This window comes from Agelaius phoeniceus, chromosome 9 (assembly GCF_051311805.1).
Source record: "Agelaius phoeniceus isolate bAgePho1 chromosome 9, bAgePho1.hap1, whole genome shotgun sequence".
Classification (NCBI taxonomy): domain Eukaryota; kingdom Metazoa; phylum Chordata; class Aves; order Passeriformes; family Icteridae; genus Agelaius; species Agelaius phoeniceus.
The window spans coordinates 8067567-8087947 of NC_135273.1; the positions used below are offsets into that span (position 1 = coordinate 8067567).

General features: G+C 40.9%; 1 protein-coding gene across 7 annotated transcripts in view; it reads left to right on the top strand.

Annotated features, from left to right (window-relative positions):
• Positions 1-20381, top strand: part of ABLIM1 (actin binding LIM protein 1) — a 190751-nt gene that overhangs the window by 117792 nt on the left and 52578 nt on the right. For all 7 annotated transcript variants that reach the window (XM_077182837.1, XM_077182840.1, XM_077182839.1 and 4 more), the window contains exons 5-6: positions 250-376; positions 1538-1631. In XM_077182837.1, the coding sequence (XP_077038952.1) occupies positions 250-376; positions 1538-1631 (221 nt within the window). The remainder of the gene's footprint in view (positions 1-249; positions 377-1537; positions 1632-20381) is intronic.

A 20381-nucleotide genomic window follows, 5' to 3' on the forward strand; every position in this document is an offset into this window, starting at 1 on the left:
CCAGGTGGTCTTTGAGTCATAAACAGCATGAAAAACAGAATTACTTTCCCTCTTCTACTGAGAATGTCTGTAAGGAGAAAGATTGAGTCTTTGTGCAGGACCTGGGGAGGGTTTAAGGAAAGGCAGATGTGCCTTTGCACTGCTGTGCAGTGCATCCCTTTGGCTACCAATGCTGTGACAGGCAGGCAGTTAATTAAGGTTAATGAACCAAGCAGCTGACAACAAATGCCTCTGTTTGCTTGTTTGCAGATTGTGCTGGCTGTGGAAGAGACATCAAAAATGGACAAGCATTGCTAGCCCTGGACAAGCAGTGGCACCTGGGGTGCTTTAAGTGCAAGGCCTGTGGGAAGGTCCTGACTGGGGAATACATCAGCAAGTGAGTAACCTCTGTCTGCTTCTCTGCTGAACTCCTGGCACACTTTTAGCTGCTAGCAGAGAAAACCTTGCAGCAAAATTCACATCTGGAAGTCCTGCTTTGACCACCTTTGCATAGACACCAAAGTGTTTGTTCCCAGAGAGAGCTGAGCTGGGAAAGTGAACTGCAAAGTGCAACTGAAAGCTCATATTTAATGATGCCAGTTTATATTTAATACCAGTCTGAAAGAGGTATCATTCCACATTCCCAGAGAGAATTAGGTGGATTGTTGCACATGTTTTCTGTAGTAGCCAGATAAAGCATTGTGTCATTTTGCTTCCCAGCATGTGATTTTGAGGAAAAAAAAAATACTAATTTGTCCATTTCTTACCTTTTCTACATAATAGAGTAAATGTGATGGTGTGATTGACCTGACATTGTATTTCTCATCTCCATATAAGAAACCAATGAAGAGGGTTTTGAGTTGAAGAAGGTGTAGAGGAAGAGAATAGGGAAATGATAAAAAGAGCAGAAATGAAGATACAGATTATTTTTCCCCCTTCAAGCATATAGCAAAGAGAAAAAATAATGAAACAATGTACGTTTCACAAACCTGTTATTTGGGTGTATATTTTATTTATAAGTAATTTCTGTAACTTCTCAAAAACAATCTGGTGCCTGAGAAATGCTCTTAGGCATTTCTAGTGTTTCCACTTTTACTGTATGTTCCTTGTTCACACAGAATACTACATTACCTTACACTTAAAAGTAACTGCTTATGGCCTTGCAGCCTACCAAAGGCTGTTTTTTTTTTTTTCTGAAGTGAACAAAAACTGTCTGCTTGTGCTAGACTGTGATTTCCTCTCAACCCCAGAGACAGCTACAGGGATTCCCTGGAGCTGCACCACTGTAGGTGTAGAGAGTCTGCTCTGAAGAAGGAGGATTACTTCAGTAGTTTGTCCTGGATGCCTTCTCTGGATGGGAATTTAAGGAATAATTCTAAGAGGCATTAGTGAGAATGTTATTTTTGTTTCTTGTGCTACAAAGTGTTTCCCTTGAACTCTCCCCATTTACCTGGGTCTGTGTATAGGAGTTCCAAGCTGAAGACAAATGAAGAGAGTAAGTCATGCTGTAACCTGTTTAATAAGAAGTGGTTTGTAATTTGTGAATTTTCTTTTTCAGAGATGGTGCTCCTTACTGTGAAAAGGACTACCAAGTTCTTTTTGGAGTCAAGTGTGAAGCATGTCACCAGTTCATTACTGGGAAAGTCCTAGAGGTAGGTGTTCTGTGAACTGGAGTTTATGAAGAATTGAGCCACCCATTATGTCCTCACCAAACTGCAGAGAATACAAAAATTCTCATAGAAAGGCTTCCTGCTGATTCTAGAACAAAGTTGCTGATTTTCAGAATTCTTTTCAGTGCTTTAGTTTTGCAGTCATCTGGAAAAGTGTGTGATATAGAATTAATTGCATTAGTTTCTATGGATCTGTGGTTTCTGTTTTTCTCTCTTCATAGTGATCTGCAAAGCACATTGCACTGCTTATTCTGTCAGATTTAATATATTTACAGAAATAATTTAAGTACTGGAATCACTTTTGGCAACTATAAGTTTGTCAGAACTTACCACATGAGATTTACACACAATCTGAATGATGCTGAGAAGGTGAGAGGGAGAAATGTGCTGGAGAGGTAAATTATGTGTTCAGAAATGAGAAGGCAGAAACCATCTGAATAATCTCCTTTGCTGACTCTTATTTGGAGTCCTCAAGGTTCTCACTGAAACCAGTCAAGTCTTTTTAGAGATGTCAGCACCACCCTCCATCTGTCATGGCTCTGGCAAGTCCCCTTTGAGCTGGAATCCTTGAACTATGCTTGGATTCCTCTGTGCCATCACTGAATTGTTTAAGGGGCCAAAACACAGAGGATCTTCCTTGTCATTGAGATTTGAGAAACAAAACTTAACTCTTGTCCCTGTAGGAAACTGCTCAGTGGAAAGAACCTAAGCCTTGGGCTCAGATCAGGAGCTGGAGTGTATGTTTTTGAGCAAATAACTGAAAATATACCTGAAAATGTCACAAAAATAAAAGCAGCTGGAAGTTGCAAGTGACAAGTTGCAGGTGCCCTTCTTTGTGTCCCATCCATTACACATGTAAGACTGTTGTAAGAAGTTTCAGGCTTGACATAAGATGGTATTGTGGTTTAGTTGTGGAGGTTTCTGTGGCTCAGCATCCAGAATATGAACCATGAGGGACTCAGAGCTCCTGTGGACACCCTGAGCATTTGGAAGGATGCACAGTTCTTTCATTAGCCACACTCTCAGCCTGCCTGCTTTGAAATGTGGGTCTGATTCCTTTGGAGACCTGCACAGATAATTACTGAGAGCAGCCTGGCTTTTCCCCTGAGTAGGAAGGCTGTGTCTCTGGCTTTCTTCTTCTGGCCTGCCACCATCTGCTTATCTATTCCTGTCTACTGATGAGTTTTTGAAATTTACTATTGTGCATTGGAGACACTGCAGTTGCAATGCTGTGCAGGAGGCTCTGCAGGAGAGAAGTAATTGGATTTGTGAGATTGGAAAACATAAAATAATTCTAAAATTGTTTTAGGTGTACATGACAGTTGCTCTCACCTATAAGCAATGCAACCTATTCAGATGAAAATGACAAATGAGAGGGTTATTGGAGTCTGTGGAGGGCTGGGAAGAAATAAACTGTTTCTGTATGGAGCGTTTTGTGAAGTAGCTGTGACTATAGCAAGGTTGTACTCATGTTACTCTTCCTAGCATCAACGAGGAAGAAACCTAACTCTTTAAGGGATCATGAGCTGTATCCCATCAGAACTGCATAAACTGAGACTGAGGAAAGATTAGTTCAATTCACCTGGAACTTGGCTGTCCATCATAATTTAAGCTAACATTCATTCATAATTTAAGCTAACATAACATTCATAACATTCATAATTTAAGTTAATATTCTGTATCCCAGAACCTGGGTGCTCATTTTGGCCCCAAGGTGAGTTTCTCACTTCATAGTTCTTATTCTTCTATGGCTATTTATTATCAGAAGATGAGACAGCATTTGCTGCAGAAAGGGAGCATGTCCAAACTTTTGCAAGAGTGTCCCTCTTCTCAGAGTCAAAATCTAATAGAAAGGATAAAGTTTTTTCTATTTAACCTGGCCCTTGCAGCATCAGACTTAGAAACAGATGAATCAGATGAATTAGAAACACACCTTTTGAATGATATTGTCAGTAATGGAAACATCAAGCATGCTAAGTTCTGGTTCAGTCTAGAAATTTTACTTGAATATTTGCGGCTCTCACTGGTTATCAGAGACACAACCCAAAATACTGCAGCAGAGGGCAGCAGTGGTTCTTAGCACATAACTGAGACCAAACTCCCTGATGGCCTGTAGAACTTTTGTTGCTCTGATTGTTGTCTGTAAGGTGTAGGCTGGCCAAGTCATTAGAAATTTTCACCAAAAAAATTAACATTGTGTAGGCAGGGAGGCCATTCAGACACTGGCTTTACTGAATTGCCGTGTGTATTAGCAGCTTGGATAATCCATGATTAAAGTTCTCCAAGTATCATCTGGGAATGCACATTCAGGACAGATATTCAGACACTCTGTGTCTTTTTAAGTTTGGAAGATGCAGGTGAGCAGCTACTGTTGAACAGTCAGAGCAGTTATCACAACTGTGGGCTTGCTTGGTGGCTCCTCCCCGTCAGACACGCACAGTTCCAAAGGGGCAGCACTAAATACTGCCTCGAAAGATGGCTCAAGGAACTCATAAGTCAAAAGCTAGCATGGGAAAATCATGTGTCAGCAACGTGTGTGTGTCCCCTTGGGCAGGAGAGGTCATGTAAAGGATGGGGTCAGGGCATGACACAAATCCTCTGCTAATGATGGAGATGAGATCGGAAGCAGCCACGGGAGATAATTCACAGCACAGGAAGTCACAGCTCACAGAGGGCTGCAGGCCTGTTTGAGGCAGGACAATTAACAATCTCCTTATCCTCTACTTGAAATCACCCACAACCTTTCAGTTCACTTGAAGTTTTAATTTAGATGAAGCTTGAGATTCTCAGAGGAGGATTACTGTCTTCTCTCTTTGTTTTCTTTGGGAAATGTGGGTGTTTTTGATGATTTATATCATATGGGTTGTCTCTTGTTCTGCTGTTTCCCCCTTGAGAAGGAAACCATAATTTTGGTGTGAAGTAGCACCCTTACAGGAATTGTCTAGGTAGAGGTTATGTCTGCCCAGCCCAAATTATGCCTACTAACATGCAGTCAGAAAAAAACCCCAAAACACTTCATATTTTGCATTTGTTAATAAAAATGATTGTAGCAAATGTCCTGTAGTAAACATAGTGATCAGTGTATTTCATTTGTCAATAAAAGAATTCATTATGTCAGAAGCAGAATCTGCTATCTCATCATCTTCATCCAAAGAAATTATTAGAAGTGGTTGAAGGGAATTATATGGTACATTTTGCACAAAAACTTTCCTCTAATGGATCAGAAATGATTAGCAGCAAGCCCTTTTGGTGCTGCTTTATTTTCTGCTTATTCCATCCAGGGCAGTCTGTAGAAATACTGAAGGGAGATGAAAGCATGAAAGTTAGGTTTGGGTTCACAGAGGCTGGTGCTTTCTATTTTACCTGTAAAAACCTATTTCACTTATTTATTCATTTTGAGGAGTTGAGATTCTTTGCAGCATTTCAGACTTGCAACTCCTCCTTGTTTTGTCCCTCTTTAGCACCTTTAGAGGCTTTAGCACCTCTGAGAAAGTCAATTTTTCAGTCTCCTGCAGTGAACAGCCAGCAAGACAGACAGCCACTCCTTCATCTCAGCAGCAGCTCTGCTGTGCCCCTCAACAGCACCCATCAGAAAAGCCAAGGTTTGGGCTCAGACTGAGATTCAAGGCCAGGCTCCCTCCAGCCACTCTGTAGAGATGATCCCTTTGCTCAGTTAGGAAATGCATTAGGAGAAAGACAGGACTTATTTTGCTAATATCCTCAAATCATGGAAGAATGCTCTTTCTTTTCTAGGTCATAGGTGTAACAACTTTCAGTAGCCATGGAAATATGCAGGAAAAATACCATGTGCATTAAAGTCAGCTCAGATATTTGTGATGTATTATTTGGCACATTGCTTTCTGTGCCAAATACTCACAGATGATAGATGAGTGCATGCCAACACAATAAATGTGGTAAATGTCCAATATGAAATAGATATTGCAACTTTCTTGAGCATAATGAATACTTTAATGCTTCAGTGTTTCAGGAAATGTTGTCAAGGCAACAGAGATCAGTGCTCTTCCTTGGATTCCTCAAGCAGAAAGGAATCTTTAGTTATCAAAAATTACTCTTTTCCCATTAACTCTGGTAAAAACCATTTTTGCAGGCAGTAACAGCATAGGGAGAGTGAGGAGTTCTGCACAGACTTCCCACTGAGCAATGCTTTTCAGAGCTTCAGGGTTTGCCTCTTGAAAGATGCCTGTCTAATCCTAAACCTGAAAATTTCTGTGCAACTCCACAAATCTGAGTAAACTTGACCATGTATTTAGCCACTTGAAAGATGTCAACCTAAATGATTTTTGTCTAATGTGTTTCTCATACACAGCATAACTGCTACTTCAGGGCTTAATTCAAAATATTAAATGTTAAATCATTGAGAAGCTTCCAGCTGACTTCAGAGAATGGTGGATCATCCATGTATTCCATCTTTGCTTATCTAAAATGTCTTACAACACTTGTGAGCAGTATTCTCTTAGCTCTGCAAAAGAAGAGATGGGGGCAGAAAAAGGTGAATATTTTGCGTGAAATTGTATGAAAAGACCGAGGATAAGACTGAGTTTTTACAATTTTCACCTTTTCCAGCTGTAACTGATATGAGCAGGATTTGATCTCATGATCTAGAGATGTACATATCTGCTCTCAAGTGCCTTAACCATCTTGCTACTCCACACATTTATTTTTATAATGCTTTTTGCTTAATATTAATTGGCAAAAAAAAAAAAAAAAAAAAAAAAGCTATTGTGTGATTTCTCCTGGCTGTGCATAGCTCTAGTTCCTGCTCCAGGGGCTGCTGCCTGCCCTGGGTTTGCTTCCTGTGCACTGTTGAATCTTGCACCCCACCTTGTAAGCAGTGGCACTGTGCCATTTTCACAGATGGACCTGAAAAGAGTCCAGGCCACCAGAAGGTTCCCTTGATTTCACACTGCAAGGTCAGATCAATTTCTAAATATGTTTGTGATACTGTAATTTATGCTGAGCTGCTGCTGATTTTAAAGAAGAGTAGTCATTTAAGATGTGGTACTTAACATGAATAAAGTTTAGTACTTGTAAATACTGTTACTTAAATTGCCAGAATTTTAAGGTATCTCATCTATGCTGTAACTAATTCTGAAAGGTGTCAATTCTGATACACCTGACTTCTGAAGTTGGAAGGAAATAATAATTATGCAGGGGGGAAACCAAACAAACAGTGAAAGCTGCTACATTTGTCTAAGAAAATTGTATCTGTATTTAAGAGGCAAAGAATGTGACCCAGAAGAGCCTGTAAGTTTCTTCAGAGGTTGTTTTCAGAGCTAGATTTAGAAACCTGTGCTGTGAGGGATTCATAGAAGTTTCCACTGAATCTTTAGACGTGAATGAGTCTGTTCTAAATACTAAATAAATAAACAGATAAATACAGTCACAGAACAACCTTGCTGGTTCCCATACAAACTGTAAATGGCATTTGAACAATGCCTGTCTATGCTGTTGGAGTGTTGCCTCCTGCAAACACTCACCCATGTCAGCAGCTCTGCTCATGTGAGTTTTAGCATTCAGATGCTTCAGCTGATTGACTTTCAGAGACACTCAGCAGAGTGCATGTTTAAGTCATCTATTCTGGGGAGACTTGGGCTCATAGCTCATGTGAAAACATCACCCTTCTCTGCAGAGATCCAAAGTTTGTCAGGTACTTCAGTACAGTCCTGTGTTCTTAAAACACTTTCTAGATTGAGGAGCCATGTAGAGAATCTCATAAACTGGGATTTATTTCAATTCTATTCAGAAATGTTAAATGAAAAAGTAGCATATGTTCTTCTGCCAAATAAAGTATTTAGCAAGGCAGTTTTCATAACAATAATGCATAACATCAATTTGTGGAGTTACACAGAAATAACAAATAAAAGGTAAACAAGTATCATAAAATATTTAATTTACTGGATTTTAATGATGCAACCTGTACTGATAATACAGGTTGATGTGAAGTAAAAGTTCAAACACTTTTATAAATGAAGCAATTGATGAACCAAACAGAGACTGATGATAGGATGGATCCAAACAGGTTTGGTGGTATATTAAAGCTGTGGAAAAATAATATATCTGAAGAATGTACTACCATTCTGCTTTTATAGCATTAGATATCTTCTGCTTTAGGTGTCTTACAGGCGTGGGAGAGACTTTGCTCTCAACCAGTCACTGCTGTCATCTACAGACACCAAAATAATCCAGGGGAAAAGGCCACAGAGCATATGAGAGGCAACAGCAGAGTTCAGTGTGTGATTTGTTAGTTCGGTGATTTGCTTTGTTTGTGTTTAATTTTACTGCCTTCAGAATAAAGGAGAAAACGTGAGCGTTGCTTGAACATCCCAGGTAAATGCTGGCAAAAGCAGAAGCACATGCTGTGCTCATTTGCTCTCTTAGTCAGGTGTGTACAGCAGAGCACAGGATCTTTTTGATTGTGGAAAATACCTGGGAGAGATCAGACAGGGTCAGACTGAAAACTCATCCAGTGTTCCTGGAGTGTGCCTGCAGCATGGTCTCGCTCCAAAATGTGCAAACAGGACCAAGGCATACAGGTGCCAGTGGGAAGTGGCCCCAGCACTCGGGCTGCATCAGCCTGAATGGGGCTGGAATACAATCTCAGTGAAACTCTGTGTTTGTAACAGAACTAGAACAACACCCAGGAGGCTGCATAAATTCTGTATAAATTCTTCAGAAGCTGTGGAAGTAATATTTAATAACTTCCAGGGGAGGAGAGCGCCGAGTTCATAGTCAGAAGATGCCTCTCCCCAAGGGAAGAATGTGAATTGTGTGGCCACCAAACAGTGACACACAGGAGTGGTGAGGAAGGGTCCTGCCCCTGCCTGGCCCGCTGTCCTTTTCCTTTTTTTCCTTTTCCTTTTCTTTTTCCGTTTCCTTTGCCTTTTTTTCCTTTTCCTTTTTTTCTTTTCCTTTTCCTTTTTCCCCTTTTCCTTTTCCACCAGAGTGGGATGGCCGAGCTGCAGCCCGGTGGGTTTGATGTGCAGGGATGTGATGTGCTGGCTTTGGTGGGTGTGTGCAGCAGCAGCAGCAGGAGGAGGAGGAGGAGGAGAGGAGGAGGAGGAGGAGTGCAGCTCCGGGCTGGGTGCAGCTCCAGGCTCAGCAGAACCAGGCACTGCTCTGCTCCTGCCTGAGCCCCAGCAGAGTGAGGAGGGAATGGAGCTGGACTGAAAAGCCTCTCTGAGAAGGTAAACAAAGCCCAGGCTGTGAGAGCAGAGCTGAGCTGGGAAGGGCCATGGCCGTGCTGGGGGCAGCTTTGGGATGGGGCTGCAGGGCTTGCCGGGGGGATCAGAATGGGTGCTTGCACTTTTGTCCCTGTGCAGCAGAAGGAATTTTGTTTTAAAGGTTTAGATAAGGAGAGGGCAGCTACACGTGTTTTACAGGAAGAGAGGAGAATGGCACAGAGCTTGAGCTGTTTCTGACTGCAGCTGATAGCTGTGTATGGAACAATGCCATTCTCTACCTTAAATAATTCTTGATAAAGTTTCTTGGCTCTTTCAATCACTTTGGAGATTTTTTTTTTGCATAGAAATAAGATTAGCATTTGTTTCTAGTTTCCCTGTGTTTTTGCTGAGAAATGTGTTTTATCAGTTAATGTGGAGCACTGATTTATTTTTTCTTAACGTGGAATTTGTTTGGATAAAAGCAGGGAAATGAAAAATGTAATAGTAACTCAAAATATGGATAAATTATTCAAACAGGTTGCCTATGTAGCTGTGTAGCTACATAGATTTAACTTAATTTAGACTACCCTTCCCTGATGAAAAACAAATACTCTGCTGTAATACTGAGAACACCACACCAGGCACAAGATAAATAAATCTAGAATAAATATACCTGCAGAAAAATTATATAAATTACTTGATGTAAAAATCTTTCTAACAGGATTTTAGTGGTCCCCCCCCATCAAAAGATTGAATTTGGCAGGAGGGATATCTGTAGTTGGGAAGGACTTGATTTAGAAGTATCTGAAGTTGACAGAGCCCTAACAGAAGTTCAGTTGCCATGGCAGCATAATCACAAGGCATTAACTTCCCAGCAGTGGTTTGGAAACCATCCTTCAGTCAATTTGAACATCAATAGGAAGGGGAGGAATGTTAAGAGGATGTAAAGATGGTGAATAATAAGAGCAGGTTGTAACAAGTAATTTGAAAAAATAACCAATTAAAGCTTCCTTATTGCCACAAAGGGATTTGTGAAATCTCTCAGGTGCTTATAAAATTATGGCTTATCTTTATAAATTGTTTTTTGTGAGTACAGTGTTGCTGATTAGGATCTATATATCCTGGCAAAGCATCTTTAGCATCTACCTTGTTGGTTTAGTTAAATATTCTCTGGTGTGTTTCTTGTACTAAATATTACTAAAAAACTTTAGCAGACTGATCACAATTCTTTAAAATTACATTTCAGTAGAGGCATTTATATGAGCACAAAGTTTCTTGCCACCACCAACAGCCTTTGTGACAAATAGCCACTGCTGCTATTCCAGTAACATGGAACAGACAAAATAAGTAGCTTTTTCATATCTAACACATTCTGCTTTTAGCAGAAGATCACTTTACCTGGCTGAGTGTATTATTTGTGTTAGCTAACTGTATTAAGAGTTCAGTTGCTTGATTGCACTGCAGAACACACCTTGTTTTTTGGGAGCAGACCCCTTTAGGGAAAACATAATGTTTTTCTTTTGTGGCCCCCATTGCTTCTTCTGCCCATCTTTTAAACCTTTGCATTGTGCTGGTCCTACCTGCCAAAATCACCCACAAGAGATATAAAACTAATCATGATCCCTGCACAAAGTGTTCAGACTGAAGCAGAGGTTCCTGCAGTGTCCCAGCCCCACTGGCAGCTGGGATGTGGTGCAGGGCAATGTGGCTGTGCCCTCTGCAGCAATGTGAAATTCCTTCAGTCATTTTTTGTTTCTCCTGGACTGAGATCACAATCAAAAATGGATTAAGTGGTGAAATATTTTTTGCAGGATTCTGATGTTTCATTTATAATTCCTGATTTAAGCCTTCCTATCAGTGAGAAGTTTACAACTGACTTCTAGAAGACTGGGGTAGAACTTATACCTATCTCCCATAAAAAATAATTGTTGGGAAGAATGCAGCAATAACGTGTTTGAAATCTGAGAAGTGGAGAAGAGCCTGTTGGGGCAAGTCTGTAGCTGTCACCTGTAGCTGGTAGGAGGCTCCATCCTGGTACTGTGCTCAGCACTCACTTCATGAGGACTCAGCCACCCCTCTCTCCTGTCCGCTTTGTCAGGGTGTTCTCCCCAAGGGGAAAAAACAGTTAAGGAAAAACAAATACTAACCCAAAAGATATGTTTGGAATCTCTCAGGACTTTGAAGTCCACAGCATTAAACACCTGTTTTTTATTGAGCAGGTGGTTTTACAGATGAAGAAATGGGAATATTTTATGGGTGATCAAATGTTTGAAATGACCACCTGAAGTACAAGAGAGGTAGATGTTAATTATATGCTTATGCTACATTAGAAGATCATACAGGTTTAAAAGCTCTTTGGATAGATATCTGGGATGTGTGACTTTTATAAAAAGCCTTTTTCTTTTTAAGAGGGAAAATAGCACACATTAAGAGATGCATCTTTTCAACACCAGCAGTACAGATACCCTGGCATTTAAACTGTCTGTAAAACTAGTTTGGGATTTTTTGTGGTCTGCAGAGATCAAGGAAATAACTCTTATAAATCCTTTAAGTATAAGTTAAAATATTAAGAAATTGACTTTTACATGTAGGATTTGGAGAGAGAGATTTGTTATGCATAAAGATGGATTTGCTGTTGCTTAGAGTTCTGTAAAGCAGTTGCATCTTGGCTGGAAACTTTTTTCCTAGGAGTGAAGAGAGAGAAAACTGAGTCAGTAAGAAACTTTAAGCAGATTTATCTCACCATCATGCTTGAACTACTGCTGTTGAGGCAAAATCATGGAGATGCTGTAGTCAATGGAAAATCAAATGGCAGCAAATGTTGTTAGATATCCCTTTCTGCTTTATGTCCATCAGCTCTTTCCTGTTTATCCCTACAGTAATATGTGGGAATAGTTTTTCTGTGGTAAATAGAAATCTTGATTTTTAAGTGAAGCTGAAGTAAACAAGATAGGGAATAAATTCCCTACTGTGTCTTGGCTCCAACATGCATACTCTGGATATTCCTGCCAGCAAGGATTCAAAAATGTACTTGTATAGTTTTGCAGCTGTAATTGGAAATCATGTATATCAGCAATTAGAAGACTGACAAATAGAAAAAAAGAGGACTTGTGCCAAAAAGAAAAGGCTCTGCTTGTAGCACAGTACATGTTGGTGGTCTGACATTTATTCAAAGTTATCCTTTTTGAAAAAGAGTCAACTATTTCTCTGCATTAACTATCCACTGGTTACCCTGATGTCCTTTCTTATTTCCATGTTAAATTTAGTGTAACATTGACACTTTGGCCAGAATTACAAAACAAGGATTCCTGAGAAATGTCTGGATGTAGTCAAATACAGGCTCATAACTGATATGAATGATTGTGGAGTGTCTGGGAAGAAAAATATTAGAAGTAAATTTGTCCTTTCCCTAGGTTGTCATCTGTTGTTTGTTGTACCTCTTGCTGTAAGAGGTAGTAGATTGCATTAGTAGGTAGTAGCATTGCAGTTAATCAAGGATAAAACCCCATTCTTTAGACTTTTTAAAGCATTATCAGATCAGACTGGTTGCAATAGGATCAGTTTCCTACAAGAGCAGGCTCTAGTCACTAACAGAAAAAAATATTCCCTGCTTAATTCCCACACAAGATGTTTCCCTGTCAGAACAATCCATCAGTCTCTGTGGTACAAACTGCCATAAATTGCATGTTGCTTTGTTTCTTACAGGCTACTTTTGTTTTATATTCTCTGGTTGTTTTCTGTGGATGTACTGAGTCTGACCTCATGCATTACTCCCCTTCTTTGGCCCTTGCAACTCTTGTTTCTCTGTTGTTTTTGGGACACTCCCTGTGAAGTGAATGCAGATACCAGAGTGGAGCCCAGGCTCTGCTGAATCACATGCCAAAGCTTGCATGGTTCTGACAGACAGCTGGAAAGGCAGTTCTGTGGGAGATGAACAAGAAAATTGGCTACAGGTACTTAGGTCTAGTGCTGTCCCAGGCTGGTTTTCTGAGAATTTTTCTCTGCTTGGCTCTGCTGGAAGCATTAATTTTGGTCCTGGGTGAGTTGCTTAAACTCCCAAGCTCTCGCTTTCTTCACCAGTCAGAGGTGGTTTGAACTTGCCCATTGAACAGTTTAACATGAATGTTTCCTGGAGCTGTTCTCCCAGCCTTCCCCAGGGCACAGAGCCCTGCCACAGTGCTGAGCTCTCAGGGTCAGCAGCAATTTTGGGGCTGATGCAGCTCACCCAGCCCCAGAACTTCCCCTGGCCTTGCCCTGGACCTGTCTCAGTGAGCCACAGGTCAGATCAGCCAAAGCTGCCTTCTGGCTCCAAGGGATTTTGCTGTTTAGCCAAGACAGGTCTCAGTGAACTGATTTAACTCTCTTGGAAATTTTTCCAGTGTGACCTGTGCTCCCTAGGAGCTGCCTGATACACTTGCAAAATCTTCTCTCTCTGAAATGCCCATTGGAATGGATTTTAAGGTCAGAAGCACTGTTAAAGTCATCTTGCTTGACCTTCTCTTTTCAAAATCAGAGCTTTTCCCTGGAAACCAAATGGAAGCTTATCCTTTGGGAAATTACCTAGTCATGAAAATGGAAGAACAATTGCAAGGCCAAAAATTTTCCCTCATGCTGCTTAAATTACCTTTGCTTTTTAGAAACTTCACCTTGTTTTGAGGTTAAATTTGTCTAATTCCAGCTTTTTGATGCCACAGTGTTTTCAGTGCGATTGAAAAGCTCCTGCTCTTTCCTGCTATTCCATCCTTTCTCTGCTTTTCATCACCTGTCATTGTGACCTGGTGCCCTCTGAAGCCTTTATCTGAGTACTGATTTGACTCTGAGTCCTTCAGGACCACAGCTGAAGGCTCACCTTGTGCTGATGGTTCTGCACTGAATTCCCTTCTGCAAATCCACGTGGACACGCCCACCAGTGCTATATAATTTTTTCTGCTTTTCCTTTATTCCCTTCTGCAAATCCACGTGGACACACCCACCAGTGCTATATAATTTTTTCTGCTTTTCCTTTATATTCTTTTTGTACATGTATAAATGATCAGAAGAACAGGTCCTGTCAGGTACTCTGTGACAGCCTTTCCTGGGAGATTTTAATGATGTTCCCCTACTCCTCTGTCCCTTGCTGTTGCCCAAGCCATGGCTCAGTCTCACAGGGCCTTGCCTTCTCCATCTGCAGATATTTTCCATCAGTCTGTTAGAACACACTTGGTTGGTTTAGATGGCTTAAACAAGCCCTGCCTGTGAGTCACCAGCAGCTTTACCAGGGCAGGTTTTGTGCTCTTGCCTTGGCCAGTGGTACCTCATGCTGTGGGTTGAAGGAAGTGATCTCTGAGGTATCTGGCTCAGCAGAGCCTCCCCTGCTATCAGGGCCATCTGCCTCAGCAATGCCTTGCTACATTTTCCTTAAGCCTCTTTGAGTTCAAATTATTCAGGTCTTGAATAATTTGTAAATCTTGGTTTGTTAAAAACGCTGTTAAAAAATATCTTGCTCAAGAAACAGTATCAAACAGGAAATTGGCATTGTCAAATTCAGACCCTAAAGATACACATCCTGAATACACCTGCCTTTTTTATGTCATTTTTCATCATTTTTCATCTACAGCTAACAAGGGAATTTTGCCTGATCTGTTTTTGTTTTTTTCACATCGTACTGTAATAAAGATTTTTAATGTCTTTAAACATAGTGTCCCTGGTTATTTCTTTGCTAAATTTATCTTTCCAACTAGTTATATTTAATTTAATTACTTAGTCATTGCCTTGTTTTTTCTCTTTAGTTAATATTATCTCAGTTCTTATGATTTGCACCCACAGCAGAACATCTTAAAATTGTTTGGTTTTCCTTTTATGGTTACTTTAAGATCTAGGAATATGTATGTTCCTTCCAAATGCCACATGCATGTATAATTATCTATACATATCTAACACTGCTCTCTATTTCTGTTTGTCCATACATTCAATCAAATCATCTTTGGAGATGCATGCTAATTTTTGAAAATGCTAAAAAGATTTTATATTAGGATGAGGTCCAATATTTGTTACCTGCTGTCGGGTGCAAAACTTTCTGATTTATGAAACAATAATAAATAATAAATGTTGAGTTTTTTTAAGATACAGAGGAGGTTTGTTACTAGCTTTCTAGCTAAATTTCAGCAGGTTGGAGTCAGCTGTATTTCTACTGACTGAGGAAGTTCTTTTAAGTTCAAGCTGCTTTCATTTGGGAGCTGTTGTTGCAGCACTGCAAATGCAGCTGCAGTGGATGTGACCTGCACAACATCAGGCTCTGTTATTTGAGGAAAAGGTTGAGGGACCAACAATCACTTCATGTGCAGAGCTAAAAGGAGAAGCAGGGTGGTGTCTCCCTGCTCAGTTCCAAATTCCTGCTAACTCAGTGGCTCTCATCCCCTAATGGGAGAGAACTGGAGGAGGATTTGGGAAGCGGGAGATTCCCGGTGTTGTGGAAGGTTGGATATCGTGGGTATCCGGCCCCAAACCCATTCCCAGGGCTCCCTGCTGTCCCTTCACTTGTGCCACAGGGCTGGCACTCGGCACTGGACCAGGCCAGGGGCTCTGCTCTGCTCTCAGCAGCCTGGAGCAGAGGGGCTGGAATGGTTTCACACCGTGCTGCAGACACAGGACACTCGCTGCAGCTCAGCACTCCTGCACTGCACTCCTGCAGTCAGCACAGGGGCTCTCTGCCTGCTGGAGTCAGAATTACAGCCATTCCAGCATTAGGCTGTTTGGAAAGGCCTTGGCACTATAGTTACTGTAAAGTAGCTTTGCTGGTTCATTCTAATTACAAACTGGTTAACTCCACTATGGTGGAGTTACTGTAAAGTAACTCTGCTGGTTAATTCTAATTACAAATCCAATATGAATGTGGTTGGAAGCAGGTCCTTCAGTTTCTGAAGTATCTTTTCATGTCAAAAATCATGCTGGACAAAATGAATGCAAGATAAAGGAATATTTACTTATCTAATGCTTTGTGGAGCCTTAAGATTACAGAAGATATAGAAAGCCCACACCTGTACTTATAAACTGGAGCTGTTCCAGCATTGTTGAGAAATAGAGAAAAGATTTGTGTCAGATACTTGCTGCTGAGTAGTTCAGAAGTAAAAAATAATCTTTGCAATACATGGAGTTTAAAAGAAAATTAAATGGTGGGTGCTGGATTTTGCCTTCATATGCACCTAAAATAGAGGTAATGAAGGCAGTGAATTCACAGATTTGTATTATAGATACAAATTATTAGATACAAATGAAACTTAGCAAAATATAAAATACAGTGCATATATTTCTTCTGGATTGCTTCTGATTGACTACATATTCAGTTATGGGATTAGGTTTCTGGTGCATAAATCTGACATAAGATCCTAACAGAGATGATGCTGCACTCACTCCTGGCAGTAGGCAGTAGAGCTGTGTTTGCAGCTGCTTTGCTCCTTTGTACTGCTCACAAGGTTCTAGCCAGCCACTTTGGGCTCCTGTGGGTGCATTTCTTAGTTTAGTTGAATTCCCTTCTCTGTACTGACCTGCTGTTAACTGTGCAAGTAACATGAATTCTCAGCTTTGGTGCTGTGTGTAGCAATAGGTGGATTTGCCCTGTAAAGACAGAATGAGGAGCTCCATAAAGACCATAATGGACAGCTGAACATCTCACCTGTGTGTGCAGCTTGCTCAACTTTGGGTGTTGCAGGAAAGTGAGAACTCAAAGAAGAGCTGACAGTGCAATCATAAGTAACTTCTAGGATCTTTCTAAACCAAGTGCAGGTGGTGTTCAGCTGCCACAAGAGCTGTTTCTTCATGCCAGTAGAGCGGTTTCACAGCTGGGGATTTAGCCTGAGTGATTACTCACATCTCTGCTATAAGGAAACCTGTATTCCATGCAGTGAATAATTGCAGCTGATGGGTGTGACACTATTGTGTGTGGATAGAATTAACATTAATAAGTTACAAAGTTTAGTACGGTCCATCCATTAAGGAATGTACTAGCATGACATTGTCAGTCACTGTTGGAATGCTGGGAAGTATTTTTTGTATAAAATCAGCCACTGGGCATGAATTAACAGTGCAAGTGCTCATACCAGCAGGGCAGCTGGGGTTTTGTCTCCCCCAAGGCAGCCCAGCAATCAGTGGTGGGCTCAGAGGGTCTCCCATGTCTCTCCCATGCCTGTTGTCATTCAGATTTACACTCACAGCCTCACGCTCCATTTCCCACTTCCCCCAGTCCTGTCTGTCGCAGCTCCCCCAGCTTGGGAACTGCCAGTGTGAGCTCTGCTTCCTGCTGCTCCCTCCTCCTGCAGGTTGAACAGGGGCAGAGCCTCTGCTGAGAGCTGCTTCTATTGAGGTGTTGTGACAGGAGTGTAAAAAACAGCTTTAGAAGGTGCAAATGTTAAAGATGCATATTAGACAAGGACTAATTAAAAAAAAAAATTATTACACTTTCCTTCCATTGGGAATAATAAAGATACTTATGGTAGATTCTGAAATCCTTTGGAAGCAAAGAAACTGCACTTTTTTTTTTTTTTTTTTTTGAGCATAGATATTTGTAGTGACTTGCTCAACAGATAAGAGCCTGGGAAAAATGAGTGGACAGTTTGGGTCAGGATGTTATTAGAAGCAAATTTTGGTCTTCATGGTGTTTATGCTATTCCAGCCACTCGTGAGATCACAGAAGCCTGCAGAGAAGGAAACAATGGAATTTGATGTTACACTGAACATCAAACAGGGTTGAAGGTTCTGTGACCTCTGCAAGTAATTAAAATAAAGCTTCACTGGAAATGGTGGGCTACTGCCACAGTTCCTGTTTTACAATTCATGACATTCCTTAAGGGATTTAAAAGATGAGTCTGAATTATTCTTTGTGCTGCTGCAAAGTCCTTAGGAGAGTTAAGAAATCAAGTCATTCTCCTCAGAGCCATAGCAGGAATAGGTATTAGATAGGCTTGTCTCTCAAATGGGCCTATAAAAACTGTTCATAAAAACTAAAAAAAAAAAAGGAAAAGAGGGAAGTGCTTTTACTCTCAGACTCTCAGATACTCTTTCAACTACATAATAGTTTTGGTAGTATTTAAAGAGAAAAGTAAAGCTTTCTACGTGTTTAATAGTTCTCTGTCAGTGACTACTGAGTTATCTCTGAAAGGAGAGTGCAGCTGTGCAAATGTAACACAACAAATATGCACTTAATTGTGTCCTTTGGCCAGCAGAACATGTCTGTTGGTAATTAGTTCTTCCTCTAGCAGACCCACTGGCATGTGAGCTCTCCTAGTGTGATTCTTGTTATTGTTCTCTCTGGCTCTTGTTCACTGTTGTTCTGGAAGGAAGGACAGAGCTGAAGGCATGAGTAATAGGAAATCTTAAGCTCTCACGTTCACCAAAGAGGAAAACATTTATTTAATCAGCCTAGAGCTTTACAAGCACTCAGAGAATAAAAGTCAGTCTTGTGGGAAGTGGGGGCAGAGGGGTTGGACTCAGAAAATACAATCCTTGGCTTTTGAAGTGCTGTTAGCCCAGGGTTAATGCTCAGGGCAGGGCCTTTCTCAGCTGGATTTTTGGGACAAGTTGTGTCAGCTTCTCTGCAGGTGTATTTGCAGCTCCTGGGTTGGAATAATTCTTGCAATACCCACCACTGCCTTCCCTGACAGCTAGGAGTGACTGTACATTTTTGTCTTCAGGAGGTCCCCAAACAAGCAAAGTTTATCAAGTGAAAATAAATGAGCACTGTGCTCGTTGGGGCATCAGCAGGGTGACAAGGTTGTACAGGAGCTCACAGAATGGTGTTCAACTGGTGCTTCAAGGACCTCCCAAGCCTTTAGTTTACCTTTTAGACTGTTAGAGATGCCTCAGCTGGGTGCACACAGTGTGCAACCCAGTGCCTCTGTTCTGCCACCTCTATCACTCAGGACAGCTGAGAGAGCCTTTAACCCTCTCTCACCTTGACTGAAGAATGTTTGGGGCAAATGTGCACTTCATCACTGTTTCCATGTCCTGCCAGGAGGATTGAGGTGCAAACCTTTTCAAGCACAGCACAGCAGCACAAGATCCCAGAAAGCTGCACACTGAACACACTGAATGAGGGTTTAGTAGCCCTATTAGGGCAAAATCAGATGTCTAGAAAGTGTGAATATTTCATTGACTTGTAGATGCAAAAGTCTGTCCTAATACATTATAAATGACTGATTTTTAGCATCCATTTCCCCAGATGATCACAGCAAGTCAGGCATAGCAAGATGAGTCCTGAATTAGTTGAGATTCAGAATGTTCTCCAGCAAATACCTGCTGTAGGAAGCATCCCACTCATGAGCTGTAGAAACATTACAGAGGCAGAAGACTCAAGAAACTGTTTTGGAAGTGTTTAACAACAAGTGCAGCTGCTCTGGTATGTCACTGCCCAAAAACCTCTCCAGTGCAGGGTGTGTTCTCACTTGGACTTGCAGGGTTGTGTTATCTGGGGCGTGGTGTTCATTCATCATCACTCACACCAGGGTAAAATTTAGCCAGTTGTTTCAGTCTCAGGGAAGTCCTGATAAACTTGAAATTGATCCCTCTGGATGTTGGGAAGAGGCAGGTGTACATGGTTTGAACTTTATTCCCTAGACAGTAGCTTATCAGAAGTTTTCCCAGGAAAACAAAACTTCAGAGAGGCCACAGGTCTACACACAATAATGTGATGAATTCTGGATTTCTTTATCTTAAAAATTCCAGTCTTGAATGAAACTAGTGGAAGACCTCAGAGGTTAAATAATTGCTAGGGAGAGTCAGAAATGAAGAAGGCAGCCAGTAATGAAAATGATAGAGAATAAGCATTAACTGTGTTTCCTCTCTCGGTTCAATATTAGCTTTGTTGCTGCAAGTCAAACATCATTTCTATGTTTTCTCCCTCATTAGCTTTTCTTCCTTGAGTAAGCAGATTTTGTAGTGACTTCTCATTTTCCCTTTTAATAGAGACCCTGTTTTGCCTGATAGCTCTAAATCTGCTTTACTAAGAATACCTAAATCCCATTACTCTCTGGTGGATTTTGTCCCTGAAGTGCAAGAATCAACAGTAAATGCAGGCTCTGATTAAGAGAAGTGCAGACTTTTTGCAGCTGAACAGTGAAATGTACAGCACACTGAGTCCTCTTCTCTGGCCTTGTATTGTTGAAGTTCCTGGATGGGAGTTATTAAAATTGAATGGTGCAACTTTAGCTATAGAAGAGCTGGGTGGTAGAGGTGATTTTCTGGTAGCTGTCAGGTACTTTAATCCATGTACTTCATCATCTAATATATATATATAAACCCTGTGTGATGAATGTCATATGTGAACCAAAAATATGTTGTTATTCTTCTCAATAGACAAAATGAAAGGTTGGGTTTAGTAATGTTAATGGTCTTAAGTACAATGAGGTAAGAGATGGTTTTGATGGCATTTTACAAGTCAGCTATGGAGTAAACAGTTATTTTGTGCAAATAGCATCTCAGTGGATGAGGAATATTTGTGAAAAAGCACTTGGGGTTAATTTGTTTGGAAAGCCAGATACAAATTCAAAGACTTTTAGAATTCTTTACTTGTCACTATGAA